The 22058-nt window shown below is 40.1% G+C and overlaps 1 protein-coding gene across 1 annotated transcript in view; it reads left to right on the top strand.

Annotated features, from left to right (window-relative positions):
- Nucleotides 1-912: 912 nt before the first annotated feature.
- ELOVL2 (ELOVL fatty acid elongase 2) overlaps nucleotides 913-22058 on the top strand; it is a 51005-nt gene continuing 29859 nt past the window's right edge. The window contains exon 1 of the mRNA XM_021536528.3: nucleotides 913-1038. Within this exon, the coding sequence (XP_021392203.2) occupies nucleotides 1036-1038 (3 nt within the window). The 5' untranslated portion in view covers nucleotides 913-1035. The remainder of the gene's footprint in view (nucleotides 1039-22058) is intronic.

Genomic DNA, 22058 nt, shown 5'->3' with positions numbered 1-22058 from the left:
ATTTCTACTGTTTGTCCCACTGATGTGGAAACACATCTCTGAGCTCTGGTCAACCGAACTATGAATACAGAACTGAGAAGGCAGCTATGGAAGTGCATGTATGGAAACATAATTTCTCAACAAATTTTCCTATAGAAAATAAAATAAAAAATATTAATAATTGTTAAGAAATATTATCTTGATTTCACATGCCAAATATTTCTTTATTAAAAGCAGGGATAAAGAAGCAGGAAATTTTCAACCAACTTTGGTAGTTTAAATGTTTTATAGTAGCTGTAAGACTTTGTTAGCACTTGGAACAAAAATGAGTTTTGAAGGTGTGAGATTCTGTGCTTGTTACACCAAGCACAAAGCCACTTCCTTCCCTGACTCTTTTTCTATTGCGTATCAGAGGCTGAGTTGTGATGGGATCAGTAGCTCCTGTTCTGTGTGATTTTTGGTTCCTTCCTAGGCAGCCTAAACATTTTCTTAGCAATCCCTCCGTAACACACAGATCTCCTGGGAGATGCCACAGTTAGAATCATGGAATCATTTCGAGACCTTGGAGACAATTGAGACCAACTGGTGACTGTTAGGTGGTGGATCTCACTTTGGCACAGTGTGTGCGGAATTCAGGGCTTCAGGTTAGAGAAGTTCAGCTTGTAAATATGAGTGCTGGGCCATAGACCAAGCCCAAGCTGAATCCAACAGATTCAATGACCTTGTCTGCTCCCAAAGTGGCCCGACAGTGAATGAATCTTCCCGACAGGGTAGATTCCAACAAAGGCAAACGCCAGCCATCTGCCATGACAGCTGGGTGGGTGATGGCACAGCACCACAGAACCTCTCCTCCTGCTCAGATACTGCTCCCCACCGCCTGCCCATCCCTCCGCTTTGCTCTGCCCCCCCTCGGCGGAGCCCCGGCCGTCCCTCCCGCCCCGTGCCCGCCCTCCCCGGGGCCGGGAGGAGGCGGTGCCTTATAGGGCGGGCGCGGGGGCCGCGCCCGCAGAGCCGCGCCGAGCCCGGCGATACCCTGGACAGCGCCGCGCCGCCGCCATGGTGAGCGTCCCCTGCATCCCCTGCCCGCACACGCCCGCATCCCCCGGGGCTGCCTCCTCCGGGCCGCTGCCCTCCCTCCTCCCTGAGCCCCGCTCCACCGGGGCCGGCGGAGAGCCCCCGCCGCCCGCCCTGCCTCCGCCCCCGCCGCTGCCCCCGCTCCTAAGGGCCACGTTCGGAGCGCGATTTTTCGGGGGAAAGGGGGGCATGGCCTCAGATGCCCCCAGCCCCCGCGCGAGGCACCCGAGCTGCCGGCGCGGGTCGGGTCGAGCGGCTGAGCCTGGCCATTATAGGGAAGGAGGGAGGGACAGAGGGACCCTTAGGGAGCGGGGGAGGAGGGATGGGGGAGAGGGAGCCTCGGGAGCACCCGCGCAGCACGGGGAGCCGGGCGGCGTGCGGGGACAGGCACGTGGAGGATCGCGGTCCTGGGCGGCGGGAGGGATGGATGGAGCAAGGAATGCCAGCCCCCGGGCATCCATCTCCCCGCCCGGGCCCCTGCGCCCTGCCCCGCTCCGAACAGGTGCATTCTGCTCTACTCCGAGGTGTGTTTGAACGTGTTACATAAACCGATTATTCCCGTTAATTTGTTATCTTAATAGAAGCTCTTGCTATAGCCATTCAATCTGTAGTGGAACACTTCCTTTTTTTTTTTTTTTTTTTTTTCCCATGTAATGAATGAACAATGGAGTTTTAGATTCTAGTTCAACATTTAAAAGAGTTGAGGTGGAACAATGAAGTCACCTATTTAGTGAGCAATGCCGATTCCCCATAGCACATTGTGTCTTTGCAGTCATAGTAACTTTCCCAAAGGGGCTTATCCTGTTTATAAACAGCAATGCATTAAGTGTACTGCCAACCTTACAAAGTAGGACACTATCAGAGAAGTGTTTCTCAGCCTTAAATTTTGAGGCACATTGAGATGAATGATTTGGCGAAGCTTGTTGTATCAGAAGCTTGACACACGAACAACAGAGCCTAGTTTTTGTTTTATACAATTCAACAACAAAAATACTTTTTTCTCCCCAAAAAAAGTCTTTACATCATAGATAGTAAATTCTGCCTTCCTTGAACAAAAATCAGTTTGGAGTCTTCCTTCCTCCATAAATCCAGACATGAATAATATTCAAATAGTCATTCTATGAATTAACTTCAGTCCTCTTTCTAAAAGTCATGTATCCACCTCCTGTCAGTCTGAATCTGTTTCTCCTATATATTCCATTTGCCACCAACTCAGCTTTGGGATGCTAGATATGAAAATACCTGAAATTCTGCAGTTTATGCTGCCTGAGCCCCCTTAGCGTGACATAATTGAATTCCTATTTCCTATCAATTTGGAATATAAACACAAAAGCTATGACTGACTTACCATAGCTGCACAAAGCCTAAGTTAATACTAGCCATTGGTAATGTCTTCCTTGTGGCAGAGGAAGAAGGTTACAAAGATACCAGTGTTGCAGACGGTAATGTACATTATTTATCAGTAATTGGTACAGGTAATACCCAAGTGCTCAGGAGTACTGAGGCAGCTGGAAAGAAAGGTAAAATACCCAGAACTTGTTAAAATGTTTCATTTTGAATCATTATCAGTAATTGGTACAGGTAATACTCAGGTGCTCAGGAGTACTGAGGCAGCTGGAAAGAAAGGTAAAATACCTAGAACTAGTTAAAATGTTTCATTTTGAATCCTTCTAGGACTGAGATGAAGTCAGTTGTACTAGTGCAAATCAAGGAAGCATTAATTGGTAACATAGGCACTGGCAACCTCATACCAATGGAAATTATAGTTGAGACCTACACTTAACCTGTTCTTTCTGGTTCCTAGAGCTGTTCAATTAACCTTGACATTTTTCTTGAAATGGCTGGAAGCAATAACCAGAAGTCACCATTCAGAGCTACATGTGGGTTTGGATTAGCAAATTTTACACTTCTGTATGTCCAATAATCTTAGTATTCAAATGTTGCTGACTTTTCCCAAGCTTTGTTAATCATACATAAATTTTTTCTGAAGAAAAAATTGCCAATCTGAGAAAGTCCTTGAAGTGATATAAAGGCTGAAGGTTACTTTGGCTTTGAAAGTTGGAAAGAGTGTCCTTGGAATAATAGTTACTGAAACTAATACTGAGCTATTGATGAAACCTGTTGCAATGATGCTAATGTGGGGTTAAAAGTTACAGCACATCGATTTCTAGATGGACCTGGAGTTTGGTGACAAGGGGTTATGGGGACATCAGAGTATACACCAAAGGTATCAGGAGCAAATGTAGCAAACAGATTTTTGGCCCAAGCAGTGGGAATATTGAATAATCATTCCCTTCAATAGTATACAAATAGAAATAAGCAGGTTATGTTGCTAGTGTCCTTTAAACTCAACTGAGAGTTTTTTCATCATCCGGAGTGTTCAATAATCATGATTATTTGTAGAAAGTTGCATCAGAAAACTTCTTTGTCTGTTTGTTTTGAAACTACATTTTGCTGAAGCAGCAAACCACTGCTATCACAAAGCATTAAGTATTTCCTCATCATCCTCACTGTATGAGGGCAGCCACAGTGGCTTGGTTCTTCTGTTTATGTAGTTCACTGCAGCTCTCCTTGCTTCAGTGAATCTAGGTCAAATTACACTGGCTCAGGATTTGGCTGCACCCTTGAACTTTAAACCGATTACACATTTTGATTTGTCAGTGTGTTTTCCATGGGGTCAAATCCCACTCCCATGGAGTAAGAAGGTATATAACATTGCACAGTCATGGCAACTTATGCTTACAAAGAGACTAGGTAGCACTAAGGTAAGCATAAACATGAGGACTCTATTTAGATATTATAGATACTGTGCCAGTATCTATACCTCTACAAGAATCCAGTGTAGAGGGAGAGACAGAAGGTAGAATATGCTCTTCATTTCCTTCAGAGGCTTTGATACCCCTGTAATCTGAAGTCAACACAGAAAGACACCTAACTCTGCTAAGCATTCATAAGCATCATGGCCACCATATCAGCATATGGACCTTAATATGGGCATATACTGGATGCAGAACATACCCAAAAAGCCCTAGAGAGAGAACAAAGAAAATGCCTCTTCTTTGTTGACAGTGGCCAAAATAAACCCGTGTCTCATTGTCCATTGCTGTTTGTTAGTTTCTCTGAATACTGCATAAGAGGATTGCAAAGACAATGTTCTAGCCCCTGAACAGTGTCATGCAAATTGGAGGAGAATGTTTTTCAGCAGAGATCAGCTCAGCACAAATACCTGGTGACAGAACAGCCAGTGCTACAGCACCCACAAGATCTCTCCAGCTCCAGCAGGGTGAAGAGGGAATGGACTGCAGCAGCCCTGCCATCCAGAACCAGAGCAGGAAGGCAGGAGTTTGCCAGCTGACAGAGAATTAATAGGCTACAAGAAAGCATGCTGAGAAACAGCAGAACAGGAAAAATAGGCTCTACTTGCATAGGAATTCAAGAAGAGACACTGAATCCTTTTGCACATGGTGGAATTGATTAGGAAAAATACCTTCGAGGAACTGAAGTAAGAGTCCACCAATTCATTTGCATAGTTACAGATGCCTACTTACCAAAACCTGCATGCTGCCCTTGGTGTTGATCCCTCTCATCTCAAGGAAGATCCTTTGATTCTTGAAGACTGATCATTGTATCTTCATTACAAGCAGTCTGACCTGTGAAAAAAATCACTGTCCTCTTGTTCATCAGGCACTTGATTTTACATTAATTTAACTTTATAGCATCTCTTGACTTGATTGAAGAAAAAGGTTAATAATAGGCAAACACTTCAAATTTGAACCTCTGACTCAATCAAAAGTTGGAAAAAAACCTGCAATAGTATTTTCTTGAGATATTAGTAAAGTCCAAAGTAAGGCAAATATAAAGGGCTGGTTTATTCCCTGATCCAAACAAAATTCAAGTGTAAATAAATAGAATAATATAATCATTCTTCCTGGTGCTTTCATGCTATGCTATATGATATCTTTGTTAAACACTGCCTATAAAACTGATTTAAAAGCTGAGACATTATTAAGCCTCATACAAACAGAGTCTGAAGTCTGTATTCAATGATAAAATAATATGTCACAAGTGCAGTCTGATTTGTAATTAAAGAAGGTAATGGAGAAGGGAGGGAAATTATGAGGATGGAATGAAGCGTACAGTTCCTTGTCCCAGCCAGAGCTGCTGGGATGAGCCTGCCTGGTGAGGCAGTGGTGGAAAGGTACAAGGAGGATTGCCCAGCCAAACAAAGAAACACCCCAGGATGTGCAGCTCTGTCACATTTTAAATGCCACACTTCAGACTTTGAGCACATCAAATTTATCAGCCAATTTGTGAGTGCCTGGCAACAGTGGAGCTTGTAAATCCATTATCTGCATACACCCTCCATGGCTTGCCTTCTCATATGCTAAATACATGTGCCACAATATCTGAGTGACTGCATCTTTACCATGGGACTGCTGCACAGCCGACAAGTAGATTACAATATGAAATGAAGTGAATATTTATGACTTCTGTGGGGCTCCTTATCTACCTAACAGCAAAAGCCACTTTTAGTTTTTGAGGAATAGTTAAATTCAGATTTAGGAGGGTAATTAGAACTCTACATCTTCAAGAAATGACAACATTTTATTGTCATTAATACTGATAGTACTCTGACTTGATGTCAGAGTCTAACAACAACAGAGTGATAATTTTAAATATTGAGTTAATGTAGGTAATGACTTTTAAACTGCACTGAATTTCCCTTTTTTTTCGGTCAAAACTGACTGTGATAAAGTGGTAGAGGTCAGCTCCCCATACTGAAGAAAATCAAACCCTCTGGTAGAAATTTGTATGCAAAGATATGTAATTAGGGAATAAAAAATCAAGATCATTAAGTTTTCATCATTGTTTGGAGAGATTTTGATTTTTTTCACCATAAGGAGGACAGATATGGAAATGAAGCAAGAAATAGTTCATATTCTGGGTCACCATTTGAAAACCAAACACAGCAAGAAATTAAAATTAGAAGTAGGGTGACCAAGTTTCAAATAAATATCCTAAACCCAAGCATTAGGAGCCACAACCAAACCATTCTTCCCCTAGTTCTTAAAGAACCTCCTACAGGATACTAGCAAGTAGTCAATATTCATGATGCTTTTTATCCAGCAAAGACAATGTGGTGCAGCAGCCTAACAGGGGGACTGACCTACACACATGATAAAAACTCTGCAGCTGTTGTTATTTCCTCTATGTGACAATAACTGAGGCAGTTTACAGACATTTTGTATCATTAGGGCATTACCATGCAGCACAGTCATTAGCATTTTTATTGGGAGGAAAGTGTCAGTCTGGGTGTTTCCATGGTGTAATGGGTTTAAGAGTCTGGGCTTTAAAATTCCAGTTCTGTGTGGATTAAACTCTAGGATACCCACTGTTGGGGCTGACGGAGAAAGGGAGCTAATTAGCCTGTGCACCCTCATCCTGTGCCAGCAGACAGCACTCTGTTATTTGAGTTTCATACAATTTTAAGGTGTTCTTGGAGTTCATTAGGGTTCATTTAGGGTTTTAAAAGAGGTAAATTTAGAATTGTTTTGGAGAAGAAGACATAAGAGGATTTCCATGTTTTCTTCTTTATTAAGCTTGAAAACCAGCTGTCATTTTCTCTCCTTTCCCAGTCTTCTTTAAACATGACTGAAGTCCAAAACATGAATTAGCATTTGAAATACAGGGTTTTGCCCTCAAGGATTTAAGGGAGAAATGGAAGGAAGAAAAAAAAAATTAAGGACCACTTTGGAGAAGAAGATATTTCCTTCATTAATTGTTGTTTTGTGTTCTCAAGTGACACTTTGGAAAACAGGCATCAGCTTCTGTTTCCTTATTTCCTTTTATTACACTTGCATTTTCACATCCAACTAGAAAAAAAATACTGTTTCTTGCATTTTTCTGTAAGTATGCATAGAACTGTTCTGAAAAGCAAAGTGCATTCAAATTGGCAAGGAATAAATGGTTGGCAAACTTTTTGAGAGTGATTTCCTTGTCAGAGAATTGGCATGACTCTCAGTAAGGCAGTTCTGAATATTACTATCCACACCTGCTTTCTCTCCCATGGCTGGCTGCAGCCAGCCAAGTTACTTCTGCTGGAGTTTAAAAGATTAGCTGTGAGGTTGTGCAAGTTCTGGTCTGATAGGAGTTGCTATTTGTGTCAGAATCATGTTTTACTGTGCACGTGGTGCAATTTTTTTCAGAGTTTGTCAGTAGTCCAGTAGTCCATGCAATTCCAGGGGTAAAAATCATTATGTCTGTTTTTGTATTTATATGCTTGTCAATTTATTATTAAAATATCATCATCTGCTAAGTAATTTACACAATTTGCATTATGGCTGGCATAATGCAAATTGTGTAAATTATCCTACTCCCCAAATCCAGATATTTGTGTGATATGAAAAATATCCAATGCAATGGGATATTTTTTAGAACCAGCTGCATCTGTCCTCTCTGCTGTTAGTGTTATGTGTCTTCCCAGAATAATATTTCAGTGTTGCTTTGCTGTTACACCAGACTGTACTGTGGATTTAAATCTTAAAATCAGCCCTTCTTACCTAAGATTACCCACTTACCTTGACTTGACTTCTTTCCAAGGCATATCTTTTAATATGACAGAAGAGTATGCATGAAACCAGACAAAACCTCCATATTTTCAAGTTAATGGAGGAAAAAGAAAAATCAAATACTTAGAAAACAAGTGTATCAGAAACCAGTTCAGATTAGCAAAGCCTTTGTAGGTTCCTTTCTTCTTCCCACTTCCTGTGGCTACTGAAAGCAGAAATGAGAAATGTCTTCCAGCCAGCAGTGATCATCACTCTCACAGTAGTAGACAGCTTATTTATGTGCGTTACCTAAGAAATCCAAATCTTCTTCCAAAAATTAGGTACATCCACTGAAAAATGTGTTAGAAGAATCTGGATTCACCCTTAGAAGCAATATTGGAAAAGTTTCCTGTTGAAATACTGAACTATTGGCTTTATCTGACAGCTTGATGATTAAGAACCATGAGAAAGAACTGCTCAATCAGTCCTTCCCCAGAACCAGAAAAACGAAGTACATCACATCTCTAGTTTTATAGCATTCTTTTCAATTTCCAGAGCTCTTTTTTTGGGCAGAAATTTAGTTACATATTCTCTCTAAGATTTTTTTTTTTTTATATGTGTCAAAATCATCACAGGATCTTCAAGCTCTCCTTTGAAAGCTGAGATACAGCTTGTGATTTCTTGGTGCTGAAACACATTTGAAACTTGTCTTTAAAACTGGCAATTTGTGCAAGGCAACAGATGAGGTAGCATTTAGCTTTATTGTTCTGCAAAATAGAAATACCTCTCAATTTCAGTGAAAACTGAAATGAAAACCTTCTGGGTTTTATGCAGTTATTCTTCCTTACTGCTGCAGACTTTGTAAGCCTGCATTTTAATAGTATCTGCAAAAACCCTTCAAAGGTAAAAAGCTAGATAAGAGTTATTTTGCTTACAATAACTTAAAGAAAAACCAAGAAATATCTCTCATAACCTACCTGGAAAAAAACCCCACATTTTTTTCCCATTTTGCATTTACTGAATTAGCAGCATAATTTTATTTTATGCTTGGGATAACTAAAATGTCCCTCTAGGACTGCATTTAATAATTTTTTTTTCACAAAATAATTTCTTTGTCATCAACCAGGAAGTAATTTTCTTCTATTTGCCAGACACCTTTGGGAGATGTCAGAATTCTGATCAGAAAGTGCTTTGATTGAAAGGCACAAAGTTGAAAGCCAAGACAGAGAGCAATGTCATCAAGACAGGTGTAAGGGAAAAAAGACAGCACTGTCCCATTTCCCCCCCCAGATGTATTTTCCCGAGTTTAAAGGAGTGTGAGTATTTCAATATTCTGGCTTGTTAAACCTCAGGTCTTGCTGAAGCTTGACATGCATTCTGCAAGCACTTAATAAACCTAACAGCTCCTGAGCACTCAATAGGATAAGGAACATCCTGATCAGCTGAAAACAAGAAACCCATACTAATCCCCTGGTCTTCAGAAAATTTGGGGTTTCATGTGTTCTTGCTTCTTTTACAAAGGGGTCCCCCCACTGTTCCACCTCCGAATATGAACAGCATTGCTAAGACACTGGTGTAAGTTTAATTCTCAGAGGCTTTTATTGGATGCAAGAAGGTGGTTGTTTAAGCAAAGAGGATACAATATTATCCAAATAACGAGTCAGTGTAAATTAAGAACACTGAACTCAAAGAAGAAAGCAATGTGAGATGATTAAATACCTGAGGCACTTAATTAATCAATCCATCATTAGATGGGGTTTGAGAATTTGTTACCTGAAACGATCATGCATTTGACTCCAGAAGCCATTTTAGGGCATATCTGTACAGAAACTTAAATCAGCCACAATGCCATCAGTGCTGCTTCTAACTTCTCCTGTAAAACAAACTTATCTATTGCATTTACTTGTAAGAAGTTGTCATCTCTTCAAATAGTTATTCCTAACTTGTAAGAAATTGTCATCTCTTCAAGTAGTTGTTCCTAACAACACACATATGATGCAAAGTAAGAAGTGATGGTTATCCTTGGAAACCTAAGCTGGTGAGGATATTCATTTTCTGGAAAACGGTACTTGATCAGTGCATGTGATGTATATCAGGTCTCAGATACTTCAAGCTGACCTTGCCAGCAACTCTGTTTTTCTCCCACCTGCTATCTGTCCACTACAGAGCAGCACTGAACTATCAAGGGATCCAAAATTTTTCCAAATGATGTCTATCTTTATGATGGCTGTTTCTTCTGAGAAGCAATTGATTCAGTCTGGATGGGTGTGACAGCCACTGCGGTGCAGCGCTCCCATGGAGCTGTTATGTCACATGGAAATTCCCAACTTCAATGGTGCTTGACTTTCCAGGTCAGCTCAGGCTGATCCTATCAGATGATCTTCCTGAATGCTGAAGAAAACTAGCTGTGTGAAAAGCCTCCATCAAGAAAGCTGATCTTCTGAATATAATTACAAAGGAACAAGATGTATTGCAGGAGCAGCAATACCCACTGAGTACTGCATGTTTTCTAGTCATGTTTTCTTTTAGAAATATTATTAGATACTGTGACATGCTTACCCTTCAGAATTTTTTGGGCTTTAATTTTCTTCTTTCAGTCAGCAGTTACTGGTAAATGGTAACTACCATCAAATGATAAATTAGGAGATAAAAGTCTATTTCAAGCTTGAAATCTGCTTGATTTAAAATCTAAGGTACAGATTTTAGAAGTAGGTATTTTTACTATATTTATTTTATTCATGCTTCTTTCCCAGAACAATTTACACTCCCAACTGAAAAGCTTCCTGTACTGAGTTTTGTGCATTTGTCACACAGCAGTTAGACAGTTTTGTACATGGGTAATGACCTCGAAGTGAAATTGAAAGGCTTTGCATATGTTGGAAGATTAAGGCTGAAACCTTAGAAGCTGGGATGTGAACTCTCTAATCCTCAGCAGCATGCTACAAACACCTCCCCCTCCTTCAAATTCTTTTCCTTTGCCTTTTCCAACTTACATCCCTATAAATAGCTCAGAAAAGCTTCTATCCATTTGGGCAGAAACTACAAGAAATGGCACAGCAAATTACTACAAACCAAGGAAAAACATTTTTTCTAGTGGGCAAAAGAACACACCCAAGATCTTCTTCACCCAAGCTGTAAGATCAAGAACAGCTGAGTGCTGTTACTTTTAGGGATGTGACTAAAGCAGGATCGAACATGACCTATGTTATCAGTCCCTGAATGGAGAACAACCGATAGAAAACATGCACACACATACCTCAAGCTTAGTTACCTTGCCAGAGTCCTGCATTCCAAGTTTTTGAAGAGAAATTAAGATACAAGCACTGAACTGCTGGCAGTGGATCCAGTGAGTCTGGCCAAAGGCACTGTTACATCCATGTGGAACTCTGCTGGTCTCTCCAGCAGCCAGCATGGCATTTACCCATAATGTGGTGGGTTATAATTGTGCTGTGGACATGCTTCCTCATAAATCTCCTGCTTCCTCCAGGAGCAGGGGAATGGGAATTTGTCCTGGTTTAATGTCCTTGTATAATTCAACAACTTGAGCAGGTTATACAGAGTATGTTTCAGGGTAAGTTTTACCTTTGGGCAGGTACTTAGCCCAGTTTGACTAAGGGTTTATAGGTGCAATTTTCCACAAAAGAAACATCTGGGCAGAATTCATCTTAGTAGATTTAATGCATAAAAAGACACTCTGTAGACAGCTTGGAGAAAAAAATCAAACGCATAAGCATTATTATAGGTGTGCTTTTGTGGGTTTTAATCCCACTTTGTTCCTTTCTGAGCTTTCTGAATTTACAGAGATCAGTAAAAATCATTATTTAGAGGTATTCATTTTAAATATTATTCTGGTTTTACTGTTACAATTAAAAGCTTAAAAGTATGACTTTAACTTCTAGATTGTGTAGCTTTATGGAAACAAGAACCCAGTGGCTTAGTTCAGTAAAAATGCAGGGCAGAAGGGGTTTAATTTGGGGAATCTGTACTAAAATAGTCACTACAAAAGCTAGCCAAATATATGAACACCTCTCTGCTCCTGTCCCAGCTGTGCCAGCTCCCAGGCACACAGCACCATTCCTTTGCTGAAGGTCGCTGTCCTGCACAGCTCGCATGAACTTGGTACAGTGAATTTTAAGAGCTCCAGTTTGGATAGTTTCAATTAATCAATCCCTTTATCTGAAAGAGGTAACAGCTGTAGAACCAGCACTGCCAACAGCCCTGCAGTGTCATTCCCAGCCCAGAGGAAGCACAGCTGAGAAGCCAGTGCATGGCAGTCCAAATCTCCAGCCAGCACAGTGGCTTTCATGGTACTTAAAATGCCACAGATATTTAGCTCTGATTTCGTTTTTCTGTATGTTTATGAGAATTCAGGGCAGTTAAATAATTACATCAACTGGAGACTGTTTCACTCATGAGGATGAAAGTATTTTCAGACCATTTTTTGTTTCTGAAATGTAAGGTATCCTATGTTACAATTTTCTATGTATGCATGGAAACTTTTCTATTTAAAACAAGCTTCTGTGCACAGTCTCTAGCTATTGCAACTTTAAAGTATGAAATTAATAGTAGTGAATTTCACAAATTCATAAGATATTGCCTATATGTACTGTACATGGTTAAGTGATGCAAAAAAATTTGCTGCATTTCATTAATTTTCTTACATACAGTACCTGTAGCATTTTATATGTTAGAAGTGCCTTCGACTTCATACATCCTGTCAATGAGACTTTGTAACTGGTTTGAAACAAGTGTTAATTACATGTATGTAGGGAGCTGTCAGTTTTTCCAACATCTCTTACAGTTTTCCTTTTTTTTTTACATGCTTCAGAGGCTGTATTCAATCTTCCACCAATCTTGTCCTTGGCAAAAGTGTGTCTATAAAGGGAATTAGGACTGCAGGAAAAAGTCTGAATTAAGCAATTATTTAGTTAATATTTTACAAGTTGAGTTCTTGAGTTACAGTTGCCTGTCAAAGATTACAAGATGTAAAAAGAACCCTAACACTTTATTTAATTTTTATATGTTTACATTTTAGTACTTTATTTTAATTTAATTAAAATTTTAAGAGAAAAACACACAGCCTTACTTTTAAGTGTGCCTAGGGGAACTAGAAATGCTACCCACACAGATTTTCAAATACTCCTGCCTTGTCTCCCCTGCCAGCAGACGAGGATCCCCCAGCACTGGTATGAGCTGATTAAGAAACTCAAGCAAAACTGTTGAATGGGGGAAATCCCTAGCCAGGGAACACATTTTATAAAATCCTTTTTGATCCCCCTGCCTCTATCAGGGGGGACAGGCAGTCCCTTGCCCATTAATCCCTGCCATGGGGACACAGTTGCAGACATCTGGGACAGCAACCAAGAAACCTACTTCTTTGGTATAGAGTGCCCTTTGTCCTCCTGCACTGCCAGCATTGTGGGAAAATCAGAGCTCTTGCTTTTGGGTTTTTTGGGGGGTTTTGTTTTAGTTTGGGGTTTCTTTAGGGTTCTTTGTCCAACAAGCCATGAGATTGTGTGCAGAGGCTGAAGATCTATTCATCTTAGATTGTGAAGTTTGTTGTGGTAGCAAATGAAGAGATTTCCACAGTACTAGAAAAGAAATGTTGTCAGCTTGTCCCTGTTTCTTTCTCCAGAAAAATGATCAATTGTGTGTGCAAAGCACAAAATAAAGTCCTGCATGCATTTTACTAACTTATGGAATCGGCTTCTCAGCAGCAACAAAATCTGTCTGCAAAAAGTGAGGAAAACAAACTTACCATTATATGGCATATTGAGAAAACTGAGCTGCCATGTAAACTTGTTGTAATTCTCCTCTGCCATTACATCTGCTCCCTGTGCACTTTTGGTTTATTTATTGTGTGGGTCTAAAGGTAGGATGCAAAATCTTTGCTGCAAAAACTACGTAGTAGCACATGTGGCAAATTTTGGGTACTCTATACCCGGTATATATTTGGGGAATATTCTGTTCCAAAACTAAATAATCTGTTAAATCCAAAGCCTTAAAAGGGTGATTGCCTTGTTTTGGTAAAATTATTTTGCTATGCTTCTCAAACTGCAGCTGGCTGTCTTGCTCCTATATAAGGCAAAATTTTATACTGGTTCTTCAGACACAGTTTGGTTGGGCATCCTTTATCAAGCCTAGTTGTTTGGAAGCAGGTAAATTAAGCTGTGCAGGCTTTCACATTGCTGATGTAAAATTAATTCTGACACTGATCTGTCTTCCCAATGCCTCGTAAAGTCAACAAGAGCTGAACAATCAATTAAGAAAGCAACCAAAACAGAATTAACTTCTCTCTAAAAAAACTCACTGGGGTTCTTTGCTTGTAACTTTAAGACCTGCCCACTCCAAAGGAAACTTTCTGTTATGCAAGCAAGAGCCCATTCCCAAGAATTGTTGCTTTGCTTGAGAAAGTGATGTATTCACTCAGGCTGTTGGAAAGATGCAGAATTTTTAGCTACTATTTCATTTTTAACTGATTTCCTTTCTGTTTATTCTCTCACCATCACATATTCTTGTTACATCATCCCTGTCAGGAATTATGCTCCAGCTCAGGTCATTCTGTCATTTTAAATCTGATTGTTAGAGCAAAGGAAAATGAGGTCAGTAATTGCTACCATTTTCTTGGGAACTGGCAGGCCACATCTGCAGTCTCCCTAGAGAAATCTCCTTTAATTACAAGTTAAGCTGATGTTCCCCTGTGTAGCAGGTAGAATTGAGCAGGATTACTTTTAAAAGGATTGCACTGATCTTCTTTGGTGACAGTTTCATTTTGAAATTCTGACAACAAGCAAGAGGATGGATTATAAAGATACAGTTTTTGGGAGTGTACATGACTGACAGATGCTGCAAATTGGGCCACAGCAGAAACTCTTCTTTTTTACTCTTCTTTTAAGGCTATATAAGAGCTATTTTAAGAGCTGAAATTGGCTTGCATTATTTTAGTGACTACTTAGTATGTTCACAACAAACAGAGCAAAAAACAGTCTGGGAATTATAGAAGGGAAATCATGCAAACAGGCATTCAAGCAAGGGGATTTTTCACTTGGAGACATTGTGACCCTCAGCCTTTGATAAGATCAAAAAATAAAAATGTGTAAAGGGAAGAATGCTTTCAAGCACTTCAATTATGAAAGGGTTTTGTAAAAGCAAAAGTGATTCTTAAATCACTTTTTTGCTAACCCATGCAACTGTAGTGCAGAAACCTTCCAAATTCCTTTTCCTTGTACTTAAAAAAAAACAAACAAACAACCTTGAACAGCTGATTAATTTTGCAAAAGCAATTTATCTCACAATAACTGATCTGACAGTAGCGTGACTGGTAAAACAAGTCTTGCCTTGTTTTATGTGAGCAGTAATATTTTCTATGACTACTAGCAGGTTGCATAGTCCAGAAACAAGACTGATGTCAGAAATAGCTCACATACTTACAATATTTTCACTAAATTCTACCTCTTAGTGCTTTCTCACCTGTGGTATTGATGGTGTTTTAAGTTGTTTCGAATCCTGACAGAAACCATAAAGCAGCTATTCCTCCATCCTTATTGCCATGTGTGGGATGAGCAGGTGCAGTGCTGAGCAGGACTACAAAACCAAGTGAAAATAGACCTCTTGTTAAACAAAATTTAAAATCCCAAAGCAGAAGGAAGATAAATATTAGTGCCCTTTTATCAGAAGTGAAAAGTCTGGAGTACGTTGGCTCCCCAGCTGAAAACAGCTCAAACTCTCTTTTCCAATGTGAGTCACCAACCATCAACCCACAAGTGATCAGGCTTGAGAGAAAACTCCTCCCCCAGCATCCCCTGGTTGTAAAGGCTGTCACACAGAACTGAGGTGCTTGCAGAGTGCCTGCTTTTGACAGCAATCCCCAAAGCCAGGTTATCCATTTTCAGGAGTTTTACACCAAATAAAGTGTTGCACAGCTCACTTCTCAAATGTAACTGCACTAAAGCAATACATGCTGGCCTTTGGGCTTTTGTCATGCATTATGATAAATTTGTCAGTATGAGGCAGAACTTGCCCTTCTGCTTCACTATAGATAAAATCTATCTGGCATTTTCAGAGAGCCATAAGAGCTCTCTTTGTGATACCTCAGTATCACGACTTAAAACTCAGACTTTGTAGGAACAAGGGAGAAATAGAAAGCAGGGTCTTTTTTGTTAGGTAGGAAGAGAGAATGAAAACATGAATGCAAAGCTTTTACAGTTTGATCTTCATTTTGTATCACAATTTTTTAGAAAGGTGAATGTTAGAAGATCCAAAAGTAAATGCAATTTTATTTCTTTCATTGCATTGGGTTATTAACCATTGCGTTTTCCCTTATGTGAGAGATAATTTTACCAATCCCTAAGCTGTTATTTCAGACAAGGAGCAGCAGGAAGGGTTGTCTGTAGATTCACACATGTAAAAAAACAAGAAAAAATCAGCAGTGAAGATGGATATTGCTGCTGGATATGAGAGGGATTACAGCTGGTGTAGGGTGTGTGCCTACGCTGTGGTTACAGCCATGAGCAAGACGGGGTGCAGACGTGCTTTGGGAAAGACCAAGCATAGCAGATCTCCTTGGGTCACTCTGCCATGCTGAGGTGACCAGCCAAAGCCTGGCCTGGAGCTCAGAGACCTGGAGCAGAGCATGCTTGATGCTTTGGGGGCAATGAGCAAGCTCAAAGGGATCTGCTTCCTCAGGGTAAGGAACGCTTCTACCCACAAGTTGTTCTTACAAGTGCCATGTGGGCAGCAAGACAAGTCTCTGCCTTTAGTAGGCCACTATTTCTCTTACATCTCTCTAAAAACAATTCTTAGATAGCCATTAAGATGCCTAAGGACATGTGGTTAAGAGAGCCCTGTGCTGTGATTCATGTGGAAGCCACCCAAACTCACTCCACAGAGGAAAGTGTGGCAGTTTCTCAACCCTCAAGCCTCAAAGTCATCTGCTTCCCTTTCACCAGAAGGAAAGACAACACAGGAACAGATACTGAAGGATGGGGTTGGCTTTCTGCCACCAGCTGCTTTAGCAGAAAATGGGAATTAAGTCAGGGGAGGTCTGTACCAAGTCCCTTCTGGACTTGCTCTTTTCTGTGGTAGTTTCTATCTGCCTGTGGGAGCTGATGGTTTGACTCTGCTGCTTCTCCACTGTCAGAAATGATGGGATGTTTGCTGGCTCCACAGCTCCTAATTTTCTAGTCTGGTTTGGGTGTGGAAACACCCACAAAAAGTACCATTGGCACAAATGGAACTGCATAAAAGTAATATTATTAATTAGAGACATGGAATCTGCACAGCAACTTGGTTTAGGTGCATGTTTGCCAAAAGATCAATTTCAAACTCCCCAAAGTGCAGAGGCATATTATTAAGAGGAAAGATTTCTTCTTTGAGCAACCTGGTCTAGTGGAAAGTCCCAGGCCATGGTAGGAGGGTTTGAACTAAATGATCTTTAAGGTCTAACTATTCTTCTACCTAACTTGAACTCATATCTGACATCTTTTTATGACTTTCTTAACTGCACATCCCCCTGATTTTTTGAGGATAGTCAGCTATTACCACCATCAAAGTAAAGGGAAACATTGGAACGGAAATAATTCATCTCAACATCTGGATTGTAGTCCCTGCTGTGACACATACTTAAGTTTTCCATAGGGAGACAAGAGCTGTAGTTGCAGAAAAGTAAATTCTAGAGTTAACTGCTAGTCTGAGGCTCAGGGCAGATTTAGAATGCAAGCTGAAGGTCCACTGACAGATTAAACAGAGAGCAGGTATGAACACTTGTATCACAGGCACACCTGGCATGCTGTCTGCTGCCTGTATCCAGGTACTGCTTTCTTATCTTGGCTGTGTCTGCAAGGGGAAATACTTGTGTAGGTACCTAGCTCCAGAAACAGCCACTGGCAACCAGAGGGAAGCAGCCACAGCTGCTTAGCTACCATCCTGCAGAAAGGGAGCTCCAGTACCCTCTTCAAGCCCATCCGTCTCCACAGTGCAGGGAGGCAGGTCACAAGGTCTTGTGCCTTGAAAAAGAAGATTAAACATCTCCCTGGGGATGACAGAGCTCATCAAGACACCTCAGCATCACACACCACAACACTACACCCCATATATCTTGGATGTCTCAACTATTTCTTGAAAGATCTGTTTGGGTAGAGAGAACATAGAAGTAAATTGAAGATAAAATTAAATTCAGTTTGCAAGTGTGAGGAGCATTTTTCAGCATGCTCCTAGTAATTTAGGCAGTCAAACATTCTCCTTCAGGTTTGATGAAAATACTACTAGCAGCCTCCTGCTTCCCTTCAAGCACTGCTAAGCCCTGTGGTAAATTTCTCTGGGCAGCAATAAATTAAGAGAATCTGAAATCAAGCCAACTAGACTGCTCAAATGCCAGATAAAACCTCTGGTGATGTTTAGCTGTGTCTTTCCATGCTTACAAAATTTCACATCCATTCATTTTTTTTTATCAGAAATGGCTAGCCAATCTTCTTGTTGAGGAATCCACTGAAAATTGCATTTTCTTCCAGGCAGTGTAACCTGAGCAGCTGCTCAGGGAAAACCTGCAAGACTGCCTTCCCTTTACAGCTGCCTTCCCCTTATCTTTACATCCTCAGTAATACCATTATCAACTCAGCTCTCTCTTCAGTGACTAAATCAGCACAAGAGAAGGTGTTCAGTGCTTCTGGCTGTAATCCCTGTTCAAACAGCTGTTCTCCATTCCCTTCAGAGAAAACAAACCTATTTGATGAATCAGTTCCCCCACCAATTTGCTCTGTCAGATAAGAGGCAGACCTGCAAGCTCCCAGACTCACCTAGGCCACCAACCCACAGTCAGTCATTTCCAAATAAATGCAAAAAATAACCCTGAAATGCAAAAAAAAAAAAAAAAAAAAAAAAAAAAACACACCAAAAAAAAAAAACAAAACAAAACAAAAAAAAAAAAACAAACAAAAAAAAACCACACCACCCTGTCACAAAAAGTGCTGGATTTGGCAATATGAGCTGGGAAAATATCCACACATTTGCACATATGCATGCAAGCAAGCTTTAGCAGTGGACTGAATCATATATTGCATAGTATGAAAAATTAATAGGAGTAAAATATGATCTGGTTGAAAAACACTGAAAGTCTTTTTTTTTTTTTCAGACCAGACATGACTCTCACTAAGACCTTTTAGAAATACTGCATGTTTCTCAAACATAGGCTGTGCTATTCTATGCTACCTTCAAAGATGCTCTTGAAGTTTTTAAAAATAATTTGCTGACCACAGTAACAACATCTTTCTTTCTTGGAGTGCTTACAGTTTAATGTGAAAGCCTTTAGAAGAAATAGAAGGAGAAAAGAAACATACAAAGACCATTCATTTTTTATTTCCTGTGCTAAAGCTGGAACAACCTTATTTTATTTTTTTCCACCATACCATATTTTTCAGATATTTTTGCATTATATTAAAATGTAGTGCACAGCCTGCATTTCCAAAACAAAGATACAGCTCTCTCTTTTCTTGGAATTCTAAAAGAATGACTATATATTTAGATTAAGTAGTTCACACATAGTTCTTTTCTTGGCTATTTTCTGTAAAGTAGGAGCATTATCAAATGTCTGCATATTATATGGGCATCTTTCCAGACCCAGACCACTGGCAGGACTTCCCTCACTTCCCTTGGCTTCAGTAATTTCTGTCACACTGAATTGCACGCATGTGAAGGAGAGATGGAAGGATTCAGGCAGTGAGATTGCTACAGCAGCAAAAACATCTCCCGTGGATGTGTCTTATGTTGGCAAAAGAGCCCTTTAGTCAGCCCAGGTTACCACAGAGGGCTGTGCTGCTCCGGGAGTTCTGGCAACACCACTCTGCTGGGTAAGGCTTTTATGGCACAGCCCCTAATCCTGGTCAGCCGCCGGAGGGGAGAGAATGTCCCAGAATGTGGGACGCAGAAATTACCATGTCAAGTAAGGACTCCAGTTTCTGTTTCTTCAAATGATCTGTCTAAAATGCTAATAAAATATAAAGAAGATCTAATATTATGTCTCTTCTAGCTATTTTTCCCCTCCCTCCCAGTGCATCCATGGGATATAGCAGCAGTGTCATGCCCCAGCTAGTTGTGTTTCTCTCATGAGCTCAATCCAGATTGTTCCTACTCTCAGTGTGGTTATCTAGCAGTGAGATCAATATATTAAGCATGAATTACACAAAGCAGCAGTTTATTGCCAGCTCCTGGATGTCCTGCCTCCCAATTTCATTGAATAGCTCCCTTCTTTTGAGGTACAATTCATAGAAACATCTGTCTCACCTTTCTGCCTTCAGCTTCAACTTTCTCTGCAGTTCACATGTAAATCCCTAAATATGTGCTTTCTTTTGGGATTTCTTTTTAAAAATTATATGTATCTGTTTCCCCTACAGATATAACACACAAACCATAGAAGGTAAAGATGATAAAATCCTAGAAGGTTGTCTGAAGCAATGGAGAATTGTCCCTCATTGTACAAGAGTAATTTTAAATGCTTCAAGCATAAAAAGCTAAACAATTTAATCTATAGGCAGTTCTGAGTTGGACTCAACTTTGCTTCATTTCATCTGCTATTTTAGCCATTCTAGAGCCAACACTACCATTTACAAAATCCTTATTTGCATATTTTAATTTATGCACGGTAGCATCTATGATCAGTTTCTTTAAACATGCTGCTAAATTTGGATTCCTTCCAGTACTTCACAGACACTATGTACAGAGCAGAACTCTTCAAGGAATCAAGGAAAAATTGCCATTTAAATAATAAAATAAATCACATATATATTTTCAATCAGAGCAGTTTAAAATATCACTGTTACTTCCAGGAGCTGTATTGGAGAGCAGAGACTGGCACCCATTTCCACTTCTTCTTTGAAGTCTGAAATGAGATCTTGTTTTGTGCAGAGGATTCTAATTTCTATGTAGCCGTGTAAGAAGAAGTAAATAATTATATTGGATTTTTGAGGCACAGAATGACATTCAATGGTATTTTTGACAAAACAAAGTTATTTTGATATCTGCACTGTTTAGATAGCATTTACCTAATTTTTACATAACTTATACTACTTTTGCTAAAACTATTAGAAAACCAGTAGATAATGGTCTCTCAGTGAAGACCAACACTTACAAAGATATATAACACTTACAAAGGCATATAAACATATAGCAAGTGATAGATTTTTTACATACCTGGTAACTTTGAAATTGTGTTTTAGGTGCAATAGCATGAAAACTAATCCCCTTGTGTGCACTGTGCTACCTATTCACTTACCTACATTTCTGTGCAAAAATACTGAAATATCTCATTAGAGACATCTCTGTTGCTTTATCATCATCGACTTTATACTCCCTCCAGATCTTTCCATTTGGGTGATTTCATTTGCTCAGATAACCTGCTGTCTTTTTTAAATAGGTTTAGGTAAATAGATCTTCCACAAATCTGCCCAAAATCCTGCCAGGGAATATACATTGCTAATACCCAGAGCAATGTCCTGTACAAAAAGAGAAACAACATGAAAGACATGTTAATCTTTAGCCTTGTAATCCAAATACCTTCATTGATAAAGGCTATTACAGTGATTTGCCAGAGAGAAGTCAGTTGTCTGAGCACATGGATTTTTGGGTTTATTTGCTTTTCTTTAGAAATGTGACAGACCATGCTGAGCAAGACATTTGAATCTAATCTGTCCAGGGGTACTATTAAGGACGTGTTCTAAAACACAGAAATACAGTATAGTCTCTGTAGTAGTGTTGACAGGAATGTGTCAAGACTAGTCACATAAAATTACCTACCTTTTTTAAGAAATTCTTTTCCTAAACTATTACTACTAGTTTTAGGTGTATAAACAAATACAATTTCTATAACAATCTTACAATCTATATCTTGTAAACTACTGTTTTTCTTCCTCTAAACTAAAATAGGCTGTGCAATGTTGAAAGAGAGGCAAAGACTGAAATATCCTTCTTAAGAAGAATATTTGTTTCTCTGCTGCACCTCCTAGAAATAGTTCTACTCTCAAACTACCAGTGAAGGCAAACCAGGCACTGAATTTTTGCAGTGCTAATTAATATAGATGGGAACAAGGTTATCAGCTGGTACAAGTCCTCACTGTGTCATTTAAGCACACTCATGAGGAGGTAGATTTCATTTCAGACTGGCTCATCTACGCAGCATGCTGTCTGCTCATCCTAACCAGGTGTAAGTGGTTGCAAGTTGGATCAATGAAGACAGTAACCTGTGTTGGGTGGGAGCGTTGATCTGCTGGAGGGTGGGAAGGCTCTGCAGAAGGATCTGGACAGGCTGAATTGATGGGATGAGGCCGATGATGTGAGGTCCAGCAAGGCCCATGCAGTGCTACAGGCTTGGGGCAGAGTGGTTGGAAAGCTGCCCTGCAGAAAAGGACCTAGACCAGCTGACAGTCAGTGGAATGTGGAATGTAGGGTAGCAGTGTGTCCCGGTGGCCA

The sequence above is a fragment of the Lonchura striata genome, chromosome 2 (assembly GCF_050655825.1).
Source record: "Lonchura striata isolate lonStrDom1 chromosome 2, ASM5065582v1, whole genome shotgun sequence".
In the NCBI taxonomy this organism is placed as follows: Eukaryota; Metazoa; Chordata; class Aves; order Passeriformes; family Estrildidae; genus Lonchura; species Lonchura striata.
The sequence above is the reverse complement of the archived record's forward strand: the minus strand, read 5'-3'. Positions and strand labels throughout refer to the sequence as shown.